This window comes from Tetrao urogallus (assembly GCF_951394365.1).
Source record: "Tetrao urogallus genome assembly, chromosome: 6".
Classification (NCBI taxonomy): Eukaryota; Metazoa; Chordata; class Aves; order Galliformes; family Phasianidae; genus Tetrao; species Tetrao urogallus.
The window spans coordinates 7,043,206-7,065,941 of record NC_136819.1 but is presented as its reverse complement, the minus strand read 5'-3'; the positions used below and the strand labels follow the sequence as shown (position 1 = coordinate 7,065,941).

The window sequence follows — 22,736 nt, the reverse complement described above, 5'->3', positions numbered from 1 at the left end:
CCCAGAAGAGAAACTGGGGAGGGGGGAATGGGGGGTGGGGGAAGCGCACAGGAGAAACATGAAATGCTGCTGTCAGCAGCAACCTAAGGGGAGCAAGGTCCTTCCCAGCCCCATGGAGCACTCCCCACACCTCCAGCCTGGGCACAACTCACTTCCAGGTCTTTGTGCCCCCTCTACTCGGTGACAGTGGGCACCCCACAGCTGTTACACTGAGCACCTTGGAGCACTGCTGGCAACGGCACCGGTGCGGTGTGGGGTGACGAATGAGCCAAGGGGTGTCCAGGGACTCCTGTGCTCTGCTGGGAGCAGCAGTCTCAATTCCCCATTTGCAGGAACATTTCCCCGAGCCCATGACAGCTGTGGGGCACCGTGATCTCCAACTGACTTTCGGTTCCCCTGTGGCACCACGAGTGGGGCAGAGCGACCTGGGTCTGTGCGTGGGGGCACCCCTGGCCGTGAGAGCACTTGGACAGGGACTGGGGCAGCCCAGCCTGGCGGAAGATGTCCCTGCTGTAGCACTGCTCTATAGACTCCTTGGCATGATCCCATGGCCAGCAGGGAGCCGGATGGCATACACCATGGAGCTGTGGGGTCTTATGCCAGCACAGTGCTGCTTCAACCCCATTTCTTGGTCTAGCACCAGATCTCAATTCCCCATTTGCAGGACACAGGGCATGCCGGCCTTCAAAAAGCTTTCGCTTCCCCCCCATCACTTCTCTGACGCCTCGGTCATCTGATTGTTGCCCAGGTATAAATGGAGGAGACCCACGGGAAGCTCCGTGTTGTGCTCAGTGCTGAGATGGCCTGGAGCTGCTCCCTGCTGCTCCCGTTGCTACTGCTGCTGCCCACATGGCTGCCCTCTGGCTTGGCACTGCTGCGCTACCATTACGATTGTGGGGACTTTGGCATGCAGCTGCTGGCGTTCCCCACGCATGGCCGCACCATGCGCTTCAAGGTCCTGGGTGAGTGATGGGCATCCCGTGGCAGTATGAGGGGGGTGGGAAGGGGTCAGCCTCACCGCCGCCGCGTCCTCGCAGATGAGTTCGGCACCCGCTTCGAAGTGGCCAACTGCTCCATCTGTCTGCACTGGCTCAGCGCTGTGGAGGATGGTGGGCTAGTCTTCTCAGCCGGCTACAAGGGCTGCCACGTGGTGCTGAAGGTGAGGCTGTGCTTGCTTGTGGGGCACCCGGTGAGCTGGGATGGGGTTACACCTCCTGCTTTCCCTGAAACAGGATGGCCGCTACGTGCTGCGGGTGCAGCTGGAGGAGATGCTGCTCAGTGGGGTGGTGGCTGCCTCCTACGAGGTGAACATGACGTGCCCACGGCCAGCTGGCTATGAGGTCCTCAGAGATGAGAACGTGCGTGGCCACCACCAGCCCGAGCGGGGCAATGGCGCCCTGACAGGTCACGGTGTCGATGTCCTCATCCCCCGGCCACGGCCCGGCCTCCTGCAGCACATAGCCCATTCTGCCCTGGCCGTCCCTCGCCCCCAGCTGCCCCCCAGAGCCCCCATGGAGCAGAGTCACCCTGTGGCACACGCACAGCCCATCCTGGAGCCCTCAGAGCTGCAGCACCAGCCTCAGCCCGGCATGGAGCACCCAAGACCCCAGCCCCAAAACCAACCTGGGACGATCCACGCTAGTGGTCAAACCCAGATGGGTCTCCTTCATCCAGGCCTTCAGTCCCCAAACCAGCCTGCCTTTGTGCATGTTGGAAGTCAGATCCAACCAGGGGTCCTTCGCCCAGGTCTTCAGTCCCAAAACCAGCAAGGATTAGTGCGTCCAGGGAGTCAAACCCAACCAGGTGTCCTTCGCCCAGGTCTTCAATCTTCAAACCAGCATGGATTAGCACACCCAGGGGGTCAAACCCAACCAGGTGTCCTTCGCCCAGGTCTTCAGTCTTCAAACCAGCATGGACTAGCACACCCAGGGGGTCAAATGCAATCAGGGGTCCTTCGCCCAGGTCTTCAATCTTCAAACCAGCATGGATTAGCACACCCAGGGGGTCAAACCCAACCAGGTGTCCTTCGCCCAGGTCTTCAGTCCCCAAATCAGCATGGATTAGTGCACCCAGGGTATCAAACACAACCAGGCATCCCTCGCCCAGGTCTTCAGTCCTCAAACCAGCACGGCTTAGTGCGCCCAGGGAGTGAAACCCAAGCAGGTATCCTTCACCCAGGTCTTCAATCCCCAAACCAGCATGGATTACTGCATCCAGGAGGTCAAACGCGGCCGGGTGTCCTCCGCCCAGGTCCTCAGCTCCAGAACCAGCCTGGGCTGGTGCATGCTGGCAGTCAAATCCAAGCAGGTCTTTTTCACTCTGGTCTCCCAAACCAGCCTAGCTTAGTGCAACCCGGGCTGCAGCCTGGCTTGATGCACAGCAGCACTCATGCACAGGCAGGGTTTGTCCGCCCAGGCCTCCAGCCCCAAAGCCAGCTGGGCTTGCTTCTCCCCAGCCTCCAGTCCCACACCCAGGGCAGCCTCCTGCGCCCCAGCCTCCAGAGCCAAGCAGGGCTGCTGCAACCCAGCCAGCCCCGACCAGGGCTGCTGCGCCCAGGGCTGCCACCACGACCAGGGCTGCAGTCCCAAGCCCAGCCCGGGCTGCTGCATCCCACGGCTCTCTTCTACTCCTCGGCGGGGGCAGGTAAGTGGATAGCATGGGATGCGGCATAGAGACCTGTGCATAGAGACTTGAGGGTGCTGGGAGTGGGTGGAGGGTATCTGAGGAGGGTGGGCACAAAGGATGCTTGGGGTGGGCTACAGATATCTGGGCAGGGGGATGCTCAGGATCGGCACAGGGATACTTTGGGTAAGCTAGAGATGCTTGAGCAGGAGAATGCTGTGGTCAGACAGGAAAATGCTTGGGCAGAAGGGTGGGCAGGGATACGTTTGGGTTGGGTTGGGTAGGTGGACAGTCATGTTGGGCTGGGGGATTCTTGGAGTGGGCAGGATGGTTTGGGTTGGCAGGGAAATCCCCCTCCCCAGGGAATGCTGTGGGGATGCTTGAACAGGAAAGTGAGCAGAGGGTGCTTGGTGTGGGCAGAGGGACGCTTAAGGCTGGAAGGAAGATGCCTGGGAAGAGGATGCTGTGGGTTGACAGGGATACTTGGGCAGAAGGGTGGGCAGGGAGATGCTGGAGGTGGGCAAGAGGTTGCTGAGGTCGGGCAGGGGGCCGCTCGCTGTGGGCATGTGTGCTGCTGAGTGCTCCCTGCCCCAGGTGAGCCTCTGACACGGGAGCAGTGCCAGGTAGCAGTGGGGAGGCTGTCCTGCGTGTCCCCGCCGGGCCGTGATGCCTGCCTGCAGGCAGGCTGCTGCTTTGATGACACAGACCGTGCGACGCCCTGCTATTACGGCAACACAGGTAGGGCTCAGCAGCGGGCAACCCATTGCTTGCTGTGGCCAACTGCAGCACATGACTGCACCTCTGTGTGCCACAGCCACCGTACAGTGCCTGCCCGAGGGCCACTTCGTGCTGGTGGTGCCACGGGGGCTGTCGGCGCAGCCCTACAACCTGGACAGCGTGCGCCTGGCCAGCACCCAGCCCGGCTGCCAGCCTGCCCAGACCTCTGACACCTTCGTCCTCTTCCACTTCCCTGTCACGCAGTGTGGCACCACTGTGCAGGTGGGGGTACAGCCCTGAGACCTCTCCCCTACCCGACTGCCAAATGGGAGCCTGACCACCATGTGCCCCCCCCCCCCCCCCCCCCAGGTGATCGAGGACCGGCTGGTCTACGAGAACCAGCTCATCTCCACCATTGATGTCCAGCCAGGGCCCCGTGGCTCTGTCACCCGTGACAGTGTTTACATGTAAGGGGACGACGGGTGGGAGGCATGGGGACGCTCACAGTGCTGCTCACCCCATTGTCCCCCCGCAGCCTCCACGCCCGCTGCATTTACAATGCCACTGAGCTGCTGCCGCTGAGCCTGGAGGTGGCTGTGCCCCCTACCGCTGCTCCTCTGGCACAGCCGGGGCCGCTCCAGCTGCAGCTGCGCATCGCCACCGGTGAGCCCGTCCCGGTTCTCCATCCCCTGCTCTTCACCCCCATCCCTGTGCCCCCCACTCCTGATTACTTCCGTCCTCACATCCCCCGTCCCCCATCCCCATTCTCACACCCTCACCGCACTGTCCTCCATCCCTGTGCTTCCCATCCCCATACTTTCCACCCCGGCGCCTTCCCACAGCCCTGTGCCCTGCTCAGCCTCAAACCCTCCCGTAGATGAGAGCTACAGCTCCTACCACCCTGACACCGACTACCCGCTGGTGAAGGTGCTGCGGGACCCCATCTACGTGGAGGTGCGGCTGCTGCAGAAGACCGACCCCAATCTGGTGCTGGTCCTGCACCAGTGCTGGGCAGCCCCCAGCACCAGCCCAGCAGCTGAGCCCCAGTGGCCCATCCTGGTGGACGGGTGAGCAGATGGGGAAAGGGGGGCTGGCAGGGCTCGCTTACGCTGACACAGGGTCTTCGGTCATCCCTCAGGTGCCCCTTTGCTGGGGACAACTACAGGACGCAGCTGGTGCCGGTGGGACCTGCCACGCTGCAGATGCCCTTCCCCAGCCACTACCAGCGCTTTGCTATCTCCACCTTTGCCTTTGTGGACAGCCCTTCCATGGTGGTGCTGGAGGGAGAGGTGAGGCAGGGGTGTCCTCCCGCTCAGTGGGCCCCCGCCATGACACCGGGTGTGACATGGCACCGTGTCCCATAGGTGTACATCCTGTGCAGTGCCTCGGTGTGCCACCTGTCCCAGCCCGAGCCCTGCCGGCCCTCCTGTCAAGAGGCCATGCCTTCCCGTAAGTGGGGCTGCGGTGGGGGTCCCTATCTGCCCTTGCCTTTCCCAAACCAACCCCTGTGCTCCTGTCCCCAGGGGCCCGACGAGCTGCAGGGGCCAGGAAGACAGCAGACATCGTGGGCACAGTCACCTCCTGGGGATGCGTTGTCTTGCCGAAGGGTCCTGCAGTGGGGAGACCTTAAGCGTGTGCTGCTGCCTCCTCGCTCCTCCTCCTGATCAGGACAGAGCCCCAGTGCTCTGGTCCCGGTGGGGGCAAGTGGGAACAATAAACCAGCAACTGGCAAAGACTAGTGGTGGCATCTGTGGGATGGGAGTGATGTGGGCTTAAGGTGGGGATGGAACCCCAGCAGAACCAGGTCTGTTCTGGCTCCCCTTGCCCCCACCGTGCTGACCAGGGCTGTGGTGAATAGTTCTTTATTTATGTACTGAAACTAGATAACTGCTTACAAAACTGCACAGTCCCCCATCCCTCCATCACAACTATCCACCGGGGTACAGGTTGGAGCCTTTCAAGTGTACCACAGCCACAGAAGAGAGTCTAAAGCCAGAAAGACCAACACGAAACTAGAAAACTAAAACAACAAATCCATGAAGCATGGTGACATCCAACTAACCCCTCCCTCCCCCCGCCAACAGTTACAGCAAGGAAATCTAAAGGAGAAAGGAAAGCCCTCCCTCCCAACCCCCACCCCAAATCCCAGCACTGCAGTGAGCGCTGCCAGCCCCACACCCGAGGCTACAGGCTGTAGAACTTCAGGCTGCGGTCCATGCCTGTCGAGGCGATGAACTTGGCATGGTGGCCAAAAGCCACCCCTGTGGTGAGGCCGCTGTGCTCTGCAGAGGGAAGACAGCATATAGTTATGTCACGAAGAGGTGGGAGAGGCTTCCCTGCCACTCTCAGCCCCACAGCCCCGTACCAGTGAAGTGGAGGATTTCTGTCCACTGCTTGCAGATGTAGATCTGGACGTCTGTGCCGCCCAGCGCCAGGTAGGTGCCACTCTGGTCAAAGATGAGAGACTTCACCTGGGGAGGAGCAGAGGAAACAAAGCTTCAGGCCAGGCCCAGGAAGTTCCCTCCAGACATCGTGCCAGAGGTGCAGCGCCCTCTCTGTCCTCCAGCACCCCAAGCAGAGCAAAACGGCAGGGCTCGGGTGGCCAACGCTGGGACAAGGGAGCCACCGCACCTCGAAGTTATTGTCCAGCTGCAACGTCTTGAAGTTCTTCAGTTTACGCAAGTCCCAGAGCTTGACAGAGGAGTCGTCTGCAGCCGTGGCCAGGTAGTAGCCGTTCTCAGAGAAGGCAATGCTGGTGATGGGGCCCGAGTGCCCTGGGAAGTTGGCCACGTTGGTGCGTTCCTGGGGACAGGAGGATCAAACATGGGCCTCAAGCATCCTCTGCCTCCCCAGGGCAGCAGCTTGGCGAGGAGAGAGACAACAGCGCACAAAGACGACAGAATTCGCACGCGCCCAGAGAAGCAAGGATGAGGAAAGCCATAGGGCTGTCACTCCAGGGGGCACACAAAGCTCTGCGCAAAACACAGCACCCGCTGCCCAACTCCTGCCTGCCTAGGGCCAGTCCTACCTTCAGATCCCAGATCTTGATCTGAGAATCCATCGTTCCCGTTCCAAAGATGAGCCCATCTGGGTGGAATTGGGCACAGGTGAGGGCTGCAGAGACAGAGAGACATACGAGGGTTGGGGAGGCTCTGTCCTGTGAGAACCCTGCTACCAGGAGCTCCCAGGGAAGAAAATCCCCCCTCCGCACAGCCACAGGAGACCCACAGCACGGGTACTCTTTGTCTTACCGCAGCCAGAGCTCTCATCTGTCACCTTGGTGAGAACACGGCCCGTCTGGATATCTGAGAAGGCCCAGTACTGGAAGAGACACGCGTGGCATTGAGCACGCAGCCACCAAGCAGGGTGTCCAAGCGCCCTGAGTCCAGGCTGCCTCTCACCTGGTCATCAGAAGAGCTCAGAAGGTAATCACCCGTGGCATGCAGGCTGAGCCCTGTCACAGAGCCCTCATGGGCACGGACAACCTGCACACAGGAAGCATTGGGCACAGACCAGATGCGGATGGTGGCATCAGGAGAAGCTGAGAACACCAAATCCTAGAGATAAAGGGATAAAGCAGGAACTTTAACATCAAAACAGTGCCGTGACTCTGTTCACGAGCTCCTTTACAGGCAGGAAGGGAAAGTTTGAAGAGGGCAGCAGCACACCTGTGAGGGGTGGAACACAACACTGGTGACCTTCTTAGAGTGGCCCTTGAGTGTCGCCAGGATCTGCTCCGAGCTCTTATCAAAGACGATGACATTTTTATCAGCCCCACCTAGCAAACGAAGCAGGGAACTATCAGAGATGGGACTTGTGGCTGGCCAACTTCAACATCCACCTGCTGCTCTTTGAGATCTCTGTCCTGAGAAGCTCTCAGGATGTGAGCCAAGAGAACTCCTCATGCCCCTTTGCTCACTCCAACCTCACAAAAGGTCAGAGAAAGGGCCCCATTCCCAGGAAGCTGAAGGGTCTGTACTGACAACAAAGAGGGAGGTGGCTCCCTTACCAGTGAGGATCTTGTTGGTGTCGGAAGGACAGAGGTCCAAGGCCAGGATTCCTGGAATGCTGGCACTGTGCAGCCCCTGTGCGAGGCAGAAAGAGGCCAGGTTGGTGCCACAAGCAGGAAAATACCCCAAAGTGAACCCAAAAGTTCTTGCAAGGGGCTTTGGAAGCCACCTCCACTGCAGCACTGGTCTCCATGGAGAGAGCCATGACTGCCCTGGCACTGACCAGCAACTGAACTGTGGGTTTGGACACTGCCCAGCAGAGGGTGAGTTTTTGAAAGCACTGTAGAACTCACCACGTGCGAGGCAACCTGCCGGTACTTGCTGAGCTCCTCTGGCTTCACCAGCTCCTCTGGCACTGTTTTGCCCCTCTGCAAACAGAAAATGGCATGGGGATGAACATTTGTCCCTCTAGGAACACACCATGCATATCTTGTGATCACTGTGGTATCCTGAATGTGAAATGTAAGCATGAAATGTGGCCGCTCACCTTCTTGCGCTCTGTAGTCAGCACAGTGGCCTTGTCTTGAAGCTACAAAACAGCACGACAGTGGTTACAGACAACCTGGGCTCTCCCAGCAGGACAGGGAGTAGCTTAGAGCTGGAACAGCACAGGTAGCACAAGTCCTTACCTTCTGGATAATCTCAGGGGTCATGCCTGCAAGCTCACCCAGCTCCATGGACTCCCCAGCTCCCTGCGTGGAACAGAGAAGGGCTCAGTTAAATGCAGGTAGGAAATAGGAGAGAGACACATAGTGAGGTAGAAGAAACTCACCGACACATTAGGCTGTGAGGACGGCACTGCCTGTGGCACGATAAGGCCGGCCTGCGGTTTCAGTGTGGCCAGAGCTGCAGAAGCAGAGAAACATTATGAGTTCTACTCTCCACCCTGGAGGCACTCAAGGCCAGGCTGCAGTGGCTCCGCACAGCCTAGTCTAGTGGCTGGCGACCCTGCGCATAGCAGGGGGTTGGAACTAGATGGCCATTGTGGACCTTTTCAACCCAGGCCATTCTGTGGCTCTATGGTTCTCTTTCCCTGGAGTTTTGCAGCCCCCTTCATCCAAGCTCACCTTCTCTGGCAGCAGTGACCTCCTTGGTAAGCCGTGCGATGACACGGCAGGCAGCATCATGCTGGTACAGCGCGTGGGACAGCTCCTGGCGCGTGGTCTGCAGCTGCTGGCGCAGCGTGAAGCTGTGCAGCATGACGGCATCCTACGAGGGCACCAGAAGGAGAGTCAGGGGGCGGCACTCAGCCCCGCACCTCAGCTCTCTGCAACTTACCCACTCATCCTGCAGCGCCTTCAGGATGGCCGGGATGCTGGTGGCCGATGGTGGCTTGGGCCGGATGGGATGGGCAACTGCCAACACAGATGCACCCTCAGCTCCTTGCCCTTTGCCACAGCCCCTCGTGCCCCCGCCGGCAGCGCGGGGACGGGCTCCCGGTGTCCCCCCGTGCCCTCCCACCTTTGATGTCTATGAGCTGCTCTTCGGACAAGGGCTGGTTGTTGACGGGGTCGGTGCCGTTCTCCGCAATGTATTTCTCGATCAGCCGCCGCTCGTACACGTGGTTAGACACCGGCGACACGCACGGGTGCTCGGGGACCTCGTTGGAGACTGTGGGGACAGCGTAGGGGGCGGCGCAGGTCACGGCGTGGTCCCGACGTCCCCCCGTCCCCCCACCGCCGCCACCCCCCCCGGGCGGCCCGCCGCTCACTGGAGCAGATGAGAGCCATGGCGGGCCCTGCGCGCTCCGCTTCCGGCTGCTCCTGGTTCCACTTCCGGCTCCGTGCGTCCTCACCGACGCTCGGAGCGCTTACGCGGGCTCCGCTCAGGCGGCCGCCGGAAACGGAAGTGCTCCCGGCGTGCCCCGCGCCAGTGCACACCCCCTCCCCAACCTCCGCCTCCCGGCGCACCCCGCGCAGGACTGCAGCTCCCATGGCGCCCCGCGGCGGCGGGTTCGCGCCAGGACCGTTCGTGCGTTGCGGCCGACCTGCCCCGCAGCGCCCCCGTGCGGCAGTGGGCGGCGCTGCCCTGTGCGAGGGTGCGGGAGAACCCCGGGGGGAACGGGGGGAGGACGAGGGGGGACACGGGGGATGGGGGGGGAGGGGGACAGCGCTGCGCAAAGGGAAAAGGGGGGGCTGGGGGAGGGAATGTGGGAGGGGGGATTGGGAGGGTGTGGGGGGGTGGAGGAGAGCAGAGGGCCTGGAGTGGGCAGGGGGTGCTGGGAGGGTAAATGGGGGCGTATTGAGTGCACAGACTGGGGCACCCAGGGTAATATTGAGGGGCAGGTTGGGGGGGAATGCTTTGAGGAAGCATATGGAGGGCATACGGGAGGGGGGGGTACATTGAGGGACTAGAGGGAGGGCTGTAATGGGGGGCAATGGGGGGGACATTGGGGGTTGGGGGGCTATATTGGGGATACTGAAGAGTGCAGAGGGGAAGGTCATATGGGGGAATATTGGGGGGCTGTGCTATGGGTTACATAGGGGGCGTATGGGGGGCATGAGCATGGGAGGGCATGTAGGGAGATGGGGGTTATATTGGGAGGCGGCATGGGTGGGCACACTGGGGAGTAATGGGGGTACGTTTGTGTGTATCGGTGGGGAACATATTGAGGGAGGTTGAGAGGGAGCCGTGTAGAGGGGAGTGGGGGAATGGGGGCACACTGGGGTGTTGTGTAGTGGGGGCTATTCAGGGGTGTTATATGGGTGAGCCCTATGAGGGAGGCAGATGGGGTTATGGGATATTGGGGTATACTGCAGGGAGTACTGCGTTGTGGAGGTGAATGGGCAGGCAGATAGATGGGGAGGTATGGGGGGCACGTCGGAGGATACTGGGAGTTCATATTTGCGGAGTCTGTATTGGGGGATATAGGGGGAGACGTAGGAGGGTCATGGAGGAGTATGGGGTGGCATGCTGGGTGAGCACATTGAGAGGGCACCCTGGGGATACGGTTGGGGGGCTTGGAGAGGGCACCAGGTTGTGGGGGGCTGACTGGGGGGGCAGCTCACACCCCCCCGTTGCCCACAGACCCCGTTGGCAGTGCCGAGGATGGAGGCTTTCGGCGGTGCCATGGCTGCCTTGAATGAGACCCTGTGGCAGCTGGGCCACACCGCCTGGGCCAGCCTGGAGGGCTGCCTGGAAGCCGAGCCGCTGCGCCTGCTGGCCGAGGTGAGCAGAGGGAGTCGGAGGTGGGGGGGAGGTGTGGTGGTGAGCATGGCATTGCCCCACGAGGCCCTTTTTCTTTGCAGAGCCTGCTGGCTGCACTGTGGCTCACCGCCTCGGCCATCTCATCGGGCCTGGCCGTGCTGAGCAGAGCACTGGGGGATCTGCTGGACGCCTGCGGCTTGCACGGTGAGCACGGTGCAATGTGAGCTCGCCCGGGTGCAGCCCCAGCTGCTTGGTCTCAAATATTCTCCCGTGTTTTGAAGCACAGGGGCCTGGCTGGCGGGCAGCGTGGCGCTGAGCCCCGGCGCGGTGCAGCGGGTCTTGCTGTGGGGGCTGTTAGCTGTGATGTGGGTCCACCTCCTGCCATGGCTGCTGGGCCGGGTCGTGGCACTGCTGCGGCCCGTGCTGCGCTGGCTGCGGCTCTGTGTCTTCCTGGGAGCCTTCCTGCACGTGGCGGCGGCAGAGGGCAGCGGCCTGGTGGTTCGGGCGGCCATGCTGCTGGGGCTCTGGGGGCTCTACGTGCTGCTGGGAGGTGGCAGGGCCCCCCCGCCCAGCCCTGCTGCACACCTGGAGGCTGCTGTGCGCAGCCTGGAGTGGAAGGTGGAGGAGCTGCGGAGGAGGCAGCAGCGCTATGGGCCAGCACGGGGCCGTGCGGAGGAGTGAGGGCTGTGGGGGGGCCCTGTGTGTGTGTGTGTGTGTGTGTGGTGTGTGTGGTATATGGGCCCCCCCAGTGCCCCGCATCAGTGCCTTCACTAACACCACACCCAAGCCCTGAATCCGCTCACACCAAAGTGCCTGGGGGGTCCCACACCGGGTAACCCCCCCAGCCATAGGATGAGGGCTACGTGCTTGGTTTGCTGTTGTGGAATTGGCCACATTGGTTTGCTGCTGTGTTTATTTGGCCACCAAATAAAGTTTGCTGTCCACACTGTGCCTGCAGGGAAGGTGCTCAGTTCCGGGGGGGCACAGAGGACACTCGGGGTGGGGGCAGGACATGCTGTCCCTGTGAGTGCCGTCTCCGTCGCCTGTTTGCTGAGGCTGAGGTTATCAGTGCCAATGCCTGGCTCTGTCCCTGCTGCCCTCTGGCTTTGCGGCACCCCTGTCCTTCAGTGTTCCCCCAGTGCCCCCAGTGCCCCCAGTGCCCTTGGCTCCCACTGTGTCCCCATCACTTCCAGTCCCTTCCAGTGTCCCCACTGTTGCTGTGGCCCCCAGCCCTCCCAGTCCCTTCAATCTCCCCACTTTTGGCTTAGCATCCACAATGTCCCACTCCCTTCCCTGTACCTCTAGTGCCCCCAGTCCCTTCAGTTACCCTCCAAGTCCGTCCAGTGATCCCAGTGCCCCAGTGCCACAAGTCCTTCACCCATCCCCACCCCTCCCTGTGCCCCCCATTCCTCCCATCCCTCCCAGTCCTGCTCAGAATCCCCAGTCCCACAAGTGTCCCTCATCCCTCCCAGTCCCACCAGCAATTCCTGTGCTCTCCCCAGCATACTGCATTCCTACCAACACCCGCACCCTTCCCGTTCCCCCGGTGTCTCCCATCCTTCCCAATCCCTCCAGCTCTGCCAGTGTCCCCCACCCTTCCCCGTGCCCTTATTACCCCTCGTCCCTCCCAGTCCCTCAGTGCCCCAGTGTCCCCCATCCCTTCAGCTCTCTCTAGTGTCTCCAGTCCTCACATGGAGTCCAGTCCTCATGCCTCCCAAACCTTCCAGCTCTCCCAGTGCCCCCCATGCCCCTTATCTCCCCAGGTCTCCCATTGCGCCCAGTCCTTCCCATTTCCCCCAGCACCAGCAATATCCCTCGTCCTTCCCAGTCCGCCCAGCACACCCCGGTGTTCCCCATCTCCCCAGTGTCTCCCAGTCTCTCCCGGTGCCCGGCTGGGGACGAGACTGTCGCTCGCGTCCGTTCCCTCGGGGTCCCGCAGTGCCCGGCGCGGGGTGTTTAGGACCCGCCGGGGTGAGGCGGCGCCGGTGCCGGTCCCGCCCCGGCCCCATTGTCTGCGCGCGGAGGCGGAGGGACGGCGGCGGAGGCTCCGCTCGCACGGACGCTCCGCGGAGCCCGCACGGCCCCGGCTCCGGAACCGGTCCGGCCATGGCCCTGGCCGAGGGGCCGTACCTGTTGCTGCTGGCCGCCGCCCTGCTCGGGGCTTCAGGTGAGCACCGCGGGCACCGAATTCCCCCCTGGCCGGAAACTGCTCCTCACGGCTACCCGGGGAGAGCCGGGAGGTGGACGTGGGATGAGCTGGGATCTGCCCATGTGCTCCTCGGGGTTTACCGGGATCTGCCCTGGGTGGCCGCGGAACCGCGGAGTGGTTGGGTTGGAAAGGGTCCTTGAAGATCACAGACCCACGGAAGGTTGGCTTGGAAAGGGTCCTTGAAGATCACGGAACCATGGAATGCTTGGGTTGGAAGGAACCTTAGGAATCATCCAGTCCCTACGATCCATTTGGAATCTGCCCCGTGTGCTCCGTGGATCTGGTGGGGATCTGTCCCACACAAGCCCTGTATCCCCAGGTGCACAGTGCCTGGCTCCCACCCCCAGCACTCACTCAGCACTGCTCCCCCCCGCAGACTCCTTCCTGGGCAGCTTGGGGTTGGACTCCCCAGGAGCAGAGCGCCCACGGCCCACGGGAAAGCCATTCCCATGTGTCAGTGCCCATGCTCGCCTTGGTGACGGTGGTCTCCATCTCCGCAGCCAGCAGCAGCGAGTGGTCCCCCCCGGAGCCCGTGTTCCTGCCTGTGGAGATGGAGCTGCAGGCAGTGCCCGAGCACTACCGCCTGCAGCGTGCGGATGGAGCCCTGCCTGCCAACACCTCTCTGCACACCCGTTCCGACACCTTCCTGCTGCTGCCCCGCCACCCCACCGCTGGCCCCCCGCCTCTTCTGCGAGCCTCCTACCCGCCCTTCAGCACCCACCAGGTAATGCCAACCGCCGCAAAGCCGTGCTGACCCCCACGGGGCCACCACTCCTCCATCCCCGTCTCTTCCAGGAGGTGCCCACCAAGAGTCACACCTGGGCTGTCCGTGCCGTGCCCCTGCACAGCACTGTGAGTCCAGATGAACCCACGGCCCGCGTCCTCTTCCACCTGCACGGCCCTGACTGGCGTGGACGGCGGGACCCCCCTGGGGAGCACTCGCTGCCCTGCATTGTCCTGCAGGCCCAGCAGCGCAGCCGGACGCTGCAAGGCTCCTGCCGTGTGCAGGTGGGTCGCAGCCCACAGCCCCGCAGCCCCAAGGTGCTGTCGCCGTAGCGCTGCTGGCCCCGCTCTGCCCCCAGCCCTAAGGCTGCTGTCCCCCCCCAGGCCCCACTGGGCATCTGCTTGGTGGAACTGGAGATCCCAGCACGCTGGTTCTCCCCGGTGTCGTCCCTGGAGTCAGTCGAATTGTGGTATGGCGTGGCTGGGCCGGGAACCTGCAGCCATCCCAGTGCCACAGTGGAGCCCCTGCGGTACGTGGGGATGCTGGAGCTGCAGACAGTGCCGGCAGTGGCACGGCGGCAAGAGGTGCCGTTGGATGAGAGGGTCCTGCTGCGCGTCCCCGACAGAGCCTTGCGGCCTGGGCAGCGCTTCACCGCCAGCCTGGCGCTGCGGCACAACTTCACCGCCATGTTGCTGACCCTGCGGTGAGAGCACGTGGTGAGGAGGGGGGTTGTGACGGGGGCACGGTGTGACAGCCCTTCCTCCTTACGTAGAGTCAAGGCCAAGAAGGGACTGCAGGTGGTGGCCGCCAGGTCTGCGGACCCTGCGTGGGCTGTCCACTTGGAACGCAGCCGTGGCCCCAAGCACTGGTCGGCTGTGGTAACATGTCGGCGCAGCAGGGACATCCAGAGGAGCACCAGGTATGGGCAGGGACACGGGAGAGATCTTCAGCGTGGCACCTGGTGGGGTCCACTTGGGCACGGGGACCTGTGCATGTTGCACTGTCCCTGTCCCAGCAAATTCTAATGGGATGGCTGGTGGTGTGGGAGAGCCCCATTTCAGCAATAGATTCCAAATGGGGATACAGGATGGTCCCATCCCAGTAGGTCCTAGTTTGGGATGTGGGGTGGCCCTGAAGCAGTGTGTCTCTGTTGGTGGACATCCCCATTCTGTTGGGTCCCCGTCCCAGTGGGTGCCATCCGGAGCTCTGTTCCCACAGGGCACTGGAGGCGGCTGAGCTCCTCCATCTGGAGCTGGTGGTGGAGAATGGCACAGGGGCTCAGGCACTGGCACGACCCCTCACGTGGCAGGTGGAATACCCAGGCCAGGACCCTGAGGCGCAGAAGGACAAGCTGGTGTGGGAGGTGCAGGTGTCGGAGCGTGACATGCGCGTCCTCGTCCCCCTGGTGCAGGTGGGTGCCCCCATCCCGCATCCCACCCCACCTTCCCACGGTGCTCAGCCCCACTGTGTCCACAGGAGCTGGAGCTTCTCAATACGTCCCCGCTGACCGGTGTCCCCCGTACCGTGCCGGTGACATTGGTGACGGTGGAGGTGGGTGGTGCCGTGTCTGAGCTCAGTGAGCCGCCAGGCTGTGAGTCAGCAGATACACAGGTGCTGCAGGTGAGCATGGTCCCAGCCCCCCCAGCAGCACTCCCTGGGCACCCTCTGCCCCTCCGTGTGCCCCAACAGGTGTCGGAGGGCTGTGACGCGGTGTTCGTGGGGGGCAAGGAGAGCCGTGGTGCCCGTGGGGTGCGGGTGGACTTTTGGGCACACCGCCTGCGTGCCTCGCTGCTCTTCACCGTCTGGGCACCTCTGCTGCCATTGCGTGTCCAGCTGGGAGACACTGCCCTGGAGCAGGTGCGTGGCTGGCGCCTGCCTGGGAACACTGACAGGTGAGAGGAGCTCTCTGTGCCACTGCTGCTTTGGCGTAGGGTGGACGGGAGCTGGCACTTGTGCTGTGTGTCCCTGTCCCTCTGAGACCTATGGTGCACGTGCCGCACATCTTTCTGAGTCCAAATGGCGCTCACGGTGTGCCCCCGCCCCCCATCCCGTGCCCCACCAACCCCCCCTGGAACTCATGGCACTCGCCCCTCTGCCTGTGGGTGACACACGTGTCCTCGTGCCCACAGCTCTAGCAGTGATGTGGAGGACCCTGGGGAGGATGCTGAGCGGCGGACACGGAGCTGCCGGCCGCAGTATCAGCGCACGGCAGTGCGGTTCCTGGCATACTTCGTGGCACATGCACAGGATGGTGGCCGCCACCTGTCCTACTTGCCAGGCCCTGAGTGGCTGCTGGATGTCACACACCTGGTGGCCAGCTGGGCACGCGTGCAGGACCCCCGTGTGGCATCACTGGAAGGCGGCACCGTGCTGGTGGGCCGGGAACCCGGCGTCACCTCAGTGGAGGTAGGTTTGGGGCAACGCAGGGAGATGCGGTACTGGAGGGGATGCTGACCAGCTGCCTGCAGGTGCGCTCCCCGCTGTCGGACGCCATCCTGGGCGAGCAGATGCTGGTGGTGTCGGAGGAGAAGGTGGCAGTGACAGAACTGCGTGCTGCAGTGGTGGCAGGGCTGGAGCTGGCGCTGCACCTGGAGCCTAGCCACCCTGGCTTGCTCACTGCCGTGTGCCAGGCCACGGCCACGCTGCGGGGCTCCAAGCAGGTGAGGATCTGTGGGTGGCCCAGGGGGAGCTCTGTGCCCCGGTGCCACCCTGGTGCCACTCGGTGTCCTGGCAGGAGGCGACGCTATCTGTCTGGCTGTCCTTCTCTGATGGCACGCTGGCACCGATGGAGCTGTACGGTGGGCAGGACGCCGTGCTGGCTGTCACCTCACTGGATCCCACAGTGGTCACTGTGGTGGGGACCTCATCCTGGCATCCGCGAGTGGTGGCGGAGGGGCCGGGCCGAGGGGCCCTGCTGCAGCTCAGTCTACACCCCCTGGATGTGTGCCGCCGTGGCCGTCACCGTGCCGCTGTGTTGGCTGCCGGCACTGCATTGTTAGAGGTGGCTGGGGAGCGCAGGACCCCCCCGAGCAGCCCCCGGTCTCCCATGCCATTCCCAAGGGCAGAGGGAGCCATGTCGGGTGAGGCGGTGACAGCGGGCCAGGGGGAGCATGGTGATGTGGGGCTGGTCAACACAAAGCTGCAGGGCATGGGGTCTTCCTCTGAGGAGGAGGAGGAGGAAAGAGAGGAAGGCTATGGCCGTGGCATGCAGGAGGAGGAGAAGGAAGAAATGGTGAAGGCCCCTGCACGTGTGAGCGACCTGGAGATCGGCATGTACGTGCTGCTGGGCGTCTTCTGCCTGGCCATCTTCATCTTCCTCGTTAACTGCGTCTTCTTTGTGCTGCGCTATCAGCAGAAGGAGCCACCCGACACCAGCACCGCTGCTGCGGCTTCCCAGCCCCACAACTGGGTCTGGCTGGGCACTGACCAGGAGGAGCTGAGCCGGCAGCTGGACCGCCGGCAGCCTGAGCCTGACAGCCTGCCGGGCCCCCAGCCTGAGCGCTGCTGCTGTGCAGACACTCTGGCACCCGACACGGGGTCCCCCAGTGGCACCTCAGTGGAGCCCCGCAAAGAAGGGCCTGTGCCAGGGGGCAGCCGGCGGAAACGCGTGGAGTTCGTCACCTTTGCACCCCAGCGTGCCCCCGAGGATCCCCCCCAGCCCACCCCCAATGTGCAGTCCATCCTGGTGGCTGGTGAGGATGACATCCGCTGGGTGTGCGAGGACATGGGGCTGCGTGACCCTGAGGAGCTGCGCTGCTACATGGAGAGGATCCGTGGCAGCTCCTGACCCCCACCAGGACCGTCCTCTTTGTCCCTGTTCCTCCGTGGAGGGGACGCTGGTGGGACCATCCCTAAGCCCCATTGGGAATCAGTGACATCCCGCTGTCACCTTCCCCTGGGGTTTCCACTGCGGTGCTGGGGACACAGGGTCCCCTTCCTTGCTGCGGTTCTCATTGCCACATTGTGTTCATAGTGCTGATGCCGAGTTCTGTGCCCCCCCCTTGACCGGCCTCGTGTCCGTTTTGTACAACATTTTGTACCCATTGCGCTGTGGGGTGGGGACCCTTATTTATGGAAGATTTTTAAGTCTGATTGTTGTTACAGAAATAAAATATTTAAAACAGAAGAGTGGTGCCTGGTGTGGTGACACAGGACTGGGTCACTTTGCACTGCTGGGGACAAGCACAGGCTGTTTGCTTTGGCACCAGGTGTGGGTGCATGTGGGAATATCCTGGCTATGGCCCAGCTGCTGTGACCTTGGGCAGGGAGTGGGCAGCATGGGGATGGGGTTGGGATGGGATGAAATGGGTTTGGGATAGAAAGGAATGGAATGGGATGGGAATGGAATGGGCATGGGATGGGGATGAGATGGAGATTAGGTGGGGATGGGATGGGACAGGATGGAGATTAAATGGGGATGGGGATGGAATGGGCATGGGATGGGATGGGAATAGGATGGGGATGAAGATTAGATGGGGATGGGATGGGATAGGATGGGATGGGATGGGATGGGGATAGAATGGGGAAAGGAAATGGGGATGGATGGAGACAGTGATGTGGCTGCTGTGCTGGGCTTCCTCAGTTTCATGAAGGCTCCCAAATCCATTTCCCATCCGGTGGTAGACCACACATCCATGCCCACCTCTTTATCCCTGGATGCCAAAGCGATCGGCTGCATCCGATCCATCCTGGTTATCCCAGGGTCCCCCTGTCCCCACTGCTGGTGGCAGAGTTCGTCCCTGCAGTGGGCGTGGGTTCTCCTAACCCCTCTCATCCCAAATCAGAGTGGGGAGCAGTGTGATCCCGCAGTGCTCTGAGCTTCTCCCACACCACCGATGCACTGCAGGGACACCACGAGTGCACGGCATGGTCCCCAAGCTGCCTCCGTTACCCCTCAGCGTACCGCTTCCCACGGGCATGTGATGCTGCAGTGGGACAGGATGGAACCACCCCCACATCGGCACCCCTGGCTTCCTGCATACCGGGGCCGGACGTGCGGCATGCAGCAGCACGGGGCCACATCCCGACACCGAGCAGCACCCGACGCAATGGGCAGGAGGTGAGGATGGAGGTGCTGTGCCTGCTGCTGGCTGCTCTCTGCGTTGCTGCCGTGCCCAAACCAGGTATGCCATCATCCCCAGCCCTGGTGGGATGTCGCCAACACGTTGGGTTCGATACACGGTGAGGATGCTCGGCACCAGTGGGGTCTGACCCAGCATGAGGTCTCCCATTCCGTGTCCCCTTGCTGCCACCAGGGAGGTGAAGTGCTTTGCCGTTGTTCCCCAGGATCATCCCACCCCATCCCATCCCACCCTGCTTTTTGCACCAGACCGTTGTTCTGCAAAGAATGCTGCTTCACGTGGAGCGCTGCTGAGAGAAAGCAAATGCTTTGCCCATGCTGCAGGCTGTGCAGAGGTGCCTCTGCTTTTCTCCTCCCCCCAAGCTGAGCAGTGAGGCGCTGAGCTCACAGCCCTCTGTTCCCAACAGACCCGGACACCATTTTGCCCCCAGCACATGCATGGTGCCCTAAAATCTCCCCTCAGCACCAATCACCTGGGCACAGGCCTGTCCCAAACCCCACTGCTAAGCCTGAAGTCTTTCCCAGAGCGGTCCTCTGCACCGGGAGGATCAACGTGTGGCCACATGGGATGAATTTGAGGTTTTGGCTTAACAGCAGGCAACCTCTGGTCGCCATTTTGTACCTCTGGTGCCATGCTGGGGACCGGCACCCCACTGTCATCCTACACCTCCCTGCCCTCTCTTTATAGCTCCAGTGGAGGCAACGGGAGTTCCCACCGCTATGCCGAGCAACACTTCGGCAGAGCCAGGTGAGAATGGGCATCCATCTGTGGGGCAGCGGGTGCAGGGACCCCCCCCGCCACCCTCATCCCGAGCTGCCTGCAGGTCCCTGGGGCACAGCCATGCTGCGCCTGGCTGGTGGCAGCCACCCCTGTGAGGGCACAGTGCAGGTGCAGCACCGTGGCCACTGGATGCCTGTGTGTCGGGAGTCCTGGAGTGCTGCTGCCTCTCGGGAGCTGTGCCACCACCTGCACTGCGGGGATGCTGAGGGTGATGCGGTGATGGCAAGCCTGGACAGTGACAGAGATTTCTCCAAGGGATGCCCAACTGCGGTGGCCAACTGCAGTGGGTGGGAGCCACAGCTCTGCCAGCTGCAGCTGGCCACTGAGCCCAGCTGCTGTGCAGCAGGGCCGGCAAACGTCACCTGCACAGGTAAGGGCACAGTGGGTGCACGCCGTCCCCGTGGCACAGTGCCGTGTGCCAGCGCCTCTCCATCTCACCCAGGTGCCCCGGTGCTGCGTCTGGCTGGTGGGCACAGCCGCTGCGAGGGCCGGGTGGAGCTGCGGCAGGCGGGCAGCTGGGGCACGGTGTGTGACGACGGCTGGGACCTGGCCGACGCCGCCGTGGTGTGCCGGCAGCTGGGCTGCGGCTGGGCGCTGCGTGCGCCGCGAGAGGCCGCCTTCGGCCGGGGGCACGGCCCCGTGCTGCTGGACGAGGTGAACTGCAGCGGGCACGAGGAGCAGCTGGGGGAATGCCCTGCTGCCCTGCAGCACGACTGCAGCCACAAAGAGGACGCCAGCGTGGTGTGCTCGGGTGGGTGACGTGTGCGGGGGGGGGGGGGTGGGGGGGGGGGGGGGGGGGGGGGGGGGGGGGGGGGGGGGGGGGGGTTGCCTGTGGCACTGTGCCCGTGCTGCAGCACCATCCAAAAGCGGTGCCGTGGTGCTGTCTGGTCCCTTGTGTCATGGAAATGGCTGCCCCCCGTGCTGTGGCACCGTCCTGACCCCAGACAGTGCCCTTGCAGAGCACCACGAGTGGCGGCTGTCCGGAGGTAAGGACGGCTGCGCAGGTCGCGTGGAGGTGCATTACCGTGGGACATGGAGCACTGTGTGCGACAGCACCTGGTACATGCTGGAGGCTGCAGTGCTGTGCCACACGCTGGGCTGTGGGGAGCCACTGCTGCGTCCTTCCTTCCACCACACATTGCCCACCAAGATGCTTTATGAGTGCCCGGACTGGCAGCCCTCACTGGCGTACTGCCGCTGGACCTACAACAAGTCAGCTCCCTGCCACGAATCCCGTGCTGCCGGTGTCGTCTGCAACGGTACGGCACCCTTTGTCCCCATGGGGAAAGGTTTGGGCCAGCAGCCCACCTGGGTCCTGAGGCTGCAGCCTCTCCTCTGCCCTCCTGCAGGCTCCCTGGGCTTGCAGACCCCCACGTTGGAGGTGACCGTGATGCCAAGTGGTGGTACATCCCCAAGCAGTAAGTGTGCTTTGGGGGAACCAAGGGGTGAAGAGGTGTGTGTAGGAGAGCGTCATGAACTGTCCATTCTCTGCTGCAGCCACAAAGGGCTTGGGTGCAGCTGGGGGCCTGCCCCTTCAGCACATGCCTCTCTTCATCTCATGTGTGGTGCTGGCAGTGCTGCTCCTGCTCACACTGGTGGTCTTCTCCACTGCCTTGCTGTACTTGAGGAAGAGGAGCGGTGAGGATCCCCCTGGGCATAGGGGGGGGAAGCATGGGGAACTGCTCCCAGCCATACTCTCACTGATGCTCTCCACTCTTGCAGCTCTCACTCTGGGGAACCCAGTGCCACTCCTGGTGACCCACAGCAGCCAGGGTCACGACATGCCCTTGGAGACTTGCAACAACTACAGGGAGGCACCCGCAGACCTCCCCAAGGGGCCAGGTGGGTCTAGCAGGTCACTCACTGTGTTAGCGCCATCTGCTTTGTGAGTCCTCAGCAGCCCCATCAACCCCAGCAGCCCACCATCCCCATCAGTCCTACACGCTCCCTGAGTCCACCAGCCCCTCCAGATCTGCTGGTGACTGCAGCCCCAGCTCTGTCTCTCCCTGCAGACTCCACACCAGCAACCCTTCCCACCACCAAGGGCTCTGACTCCTCTGACTCTGACTATGAACGCTATGATTTCAGCAGCAAGCCACCCATGGCCCTCTCCACCTTCCACAGTGAGACCCCACCCCCCACCCCGGCACCTCCCCGCTATACTGGATTCCCCCGTTGACCCTGTTCCTCCCACCCCACAGACTCACAGCGCCGACAGCCGGGTGAGCAGCTGCTGACGCCCACCCAGGACGGGATGGAGCCATTTCCCACAGAGGGTGCGCCAGCCCCATCCTCCTGTCCCACAGTTGTCTGTCTGCCTGTCCAGGGATGGGTGAATGGTGGCCCTGTGCTTCCCTTGTGACATTCATCCTGTGTCCCTGCAGTGCCAACCGTGCAGTGTGCCCACCCATGGGGCAGGGTGGGGAGCTCATCCTCATCCTCTTCCTCCTCTTCCTCCTCCCCGGAGCCCTACTGTGGTGAGAGCGCAGTCTCTACAGGTGCCTGGCACTGCCCGCAGCCCCCATCACGCAGCACCCACCCTCACACAGCACCCACCAGTAAGGGGACTGAATCAGCTGTAGGGATGGGGACAGCCCCGGGGATGGTGAGAGCACCCAGTGATGGGGATAGCTCTGGGAATGGGGATGGTGAGAGCACCCAGGGATGGGGATGGTGTTGGTGTGACTTCCTGGGAGGGAAAAGCTCTGGGGATGGCAATGGGGTTGGTGAGACCCCCAGGGATGGGGACAGTCCCAGGTGGATGCAGGGACCCAGGGAGTGGCAGGAGGGCTGAGAGGTGCTCATACATCTCCTGCTTTCCACAGCACCCCCAGACGTGCCCTGTGTGCCCATCCCAGTGCTCAACATGCCGTGGGTACCTCCGCCCCCAACAGACCCCAACTATGCTGACAGCTCCAGCACCTCCTCAGGGGAGTGGTATGAGAACGTGCAGGGTGCCGAGACATGTGGGGACCCACCCCTAGAGGAACACACACAGGACCCCAGCTTCTCTGAGGGGAGTGACTACGATGACATCCAGGGCTCTGGCTGCTGAGAGTGGGAACAGGCAGCGGGGAGGGGACTCTTATCCATAACACAGCCATGGGCCATTAAAAGCTTTTAGCCCCATCTGCCTGGCGAGCCCTCATCTCTTTCTGGGTGTACCCAAGGGATGCCATTCCCAACACCCTGCCCCATCCCGAGGGTACTCAGGCTGCCGTGCTCAGACTAGCATGGAACCCAGCGGGGTCCTGGGGAAGCTGAGCTATCATCGCCTCCGGGCTCTGAGCCACAGTGGAAAATTTGCCCCCTGTCACATCCTCCAGCTGTTTACTGAGCTGAGCGGCTCTGGCAGCCCAGAACAAAGGGGCCGCACCGCAACAACAGAGGAAGCACTGAAATAGCAACAAAACCCCAGACAAAGGGGAGAGAGAGGAGACGAGAGC

General features: G+C 62.6%; 4 protein-coding genes across 4 annotated transcripts; 3 read left to right on the top strand and 1 right to left on the bottom strand.

Moving 5' to 3' along the window:
- Positions 1 to 799: 799 nt before the first annotated feature.
- Positions 800 to 4,969, top strand: ZP1 (zona pellucida glycoprotein 1; the record flags this gene model as incomplete). Its single annotated transcript, XM_079536681.1, has 11 exons — positions 800 to 962; positions 1,038 to 1,159; positions 1,233 to 2,643; positions 3,217 to 3,360; positions 3,437 to 3,621; positions 3,709 to 3,806; positions 3,875 to 4,002; positions 4,217 to 4,406; positions 4,478 to 4,628; positions 4,704 to 4,788; positions 4,863 to 4,969. The coding sequence occupies 11 exons, from the start codon at positions 800 to 802 to the stop codon at positions 4,967 to 4,969; spliced, it is 2,784 nt and encodes a 927-aa protein (XP_079392807.1).
- Positions 4,970 to 5,523: 554 nt separating this feature from the next.
- Positions 5,524 to 9,079, bottom strand: PRPF19 (pre-mRNA processing factor 19; the record flags this gene model as incomplete). The annotated part of the gene is made up of 16 exons (XM_079537851.1): positions 5,524 to 5,621; positions 5,705 to 5,810; positions 5,971 to 6,141; positions 6,368 to 6,453; positions 6,591 to 6,660; positions 6,741 to 6,896; positions 7,008 to 7,117; positions 7,349 to 7,424; positions 7,643 to 7,717; positions 7,837 to 7,878; positions 7,979 to 8,041; positions 8,122 to 8,195; positions 8,417 to 8,558; positions 8,628 to 8,704; positions 8,811 to 8,960; positions 9,061 to 9,079. The coding sequence occupies 16 exons, from the start codon at positions 9,077 to 9,079 to the stop codon at positions 5,524 to 5,526; spliced, it is 1,515 nt and encodes a 504-aa protein (XP_079393977.1).
- Positions 9,080 to 12,602: 3,523 nt separating this feature from the next.
- Positions 12,603 to 17,216, top strand: TMEM132A (transmembrane protein 132A; the record flags this gene model as incomplete). Its single annotated transcript, XM_079537187.1, has 11 exons — positions 12,603 to 12,663; positions 13,206 to 13,429; positions 13,501 to 13,713; positions 13,813 to 14,132; positions 14,202 to 14,348; positions 14,648 to 14,840; positions 14,906 to 15,049; positions 15,119 to 15,321; positions 15,559 to 15,835; positions 15,898 to 16,089; positions 16,164 to 17,216. 11 exons carry the CDS (start codon positions 12,603 to 12,605, stop codon positions 17,214 to 17,216), a joined length of 3,027 nt encoding a protein of 1,008 aa, XP_079393313.1.
- Positions 17,217 to 18,264: 1,048 nt separating this feature from the next.
- On the top strand, positions 18,265 to 22,345 carry CD6 (CD6 molecule; the record flags this gene model as incomplete). Its single annotated transcript, XM_079537054.1, is given in 13 exon segments — positions 18,265 to 18,298; positions 18,301 to 18,552; positions 19,198 to 19,257; positions 19,334 to 19,660; positions 19,733 to 20,041; positions 20,250 to 20,549; positions 20,640 to 20,708; positions 20,788 to 20,928; positions 21,013 to 21,132; positions 21,303 to 21,413; positions 21,492 to 21,566; positions 21,675 to 21,848; positions 22,116 to 22,345. Coding segments are annotated over 13 exon segments (2,202 nt in total).
- Positions 22,346 to 22,736: the final 391 nt, after the last annotated feature.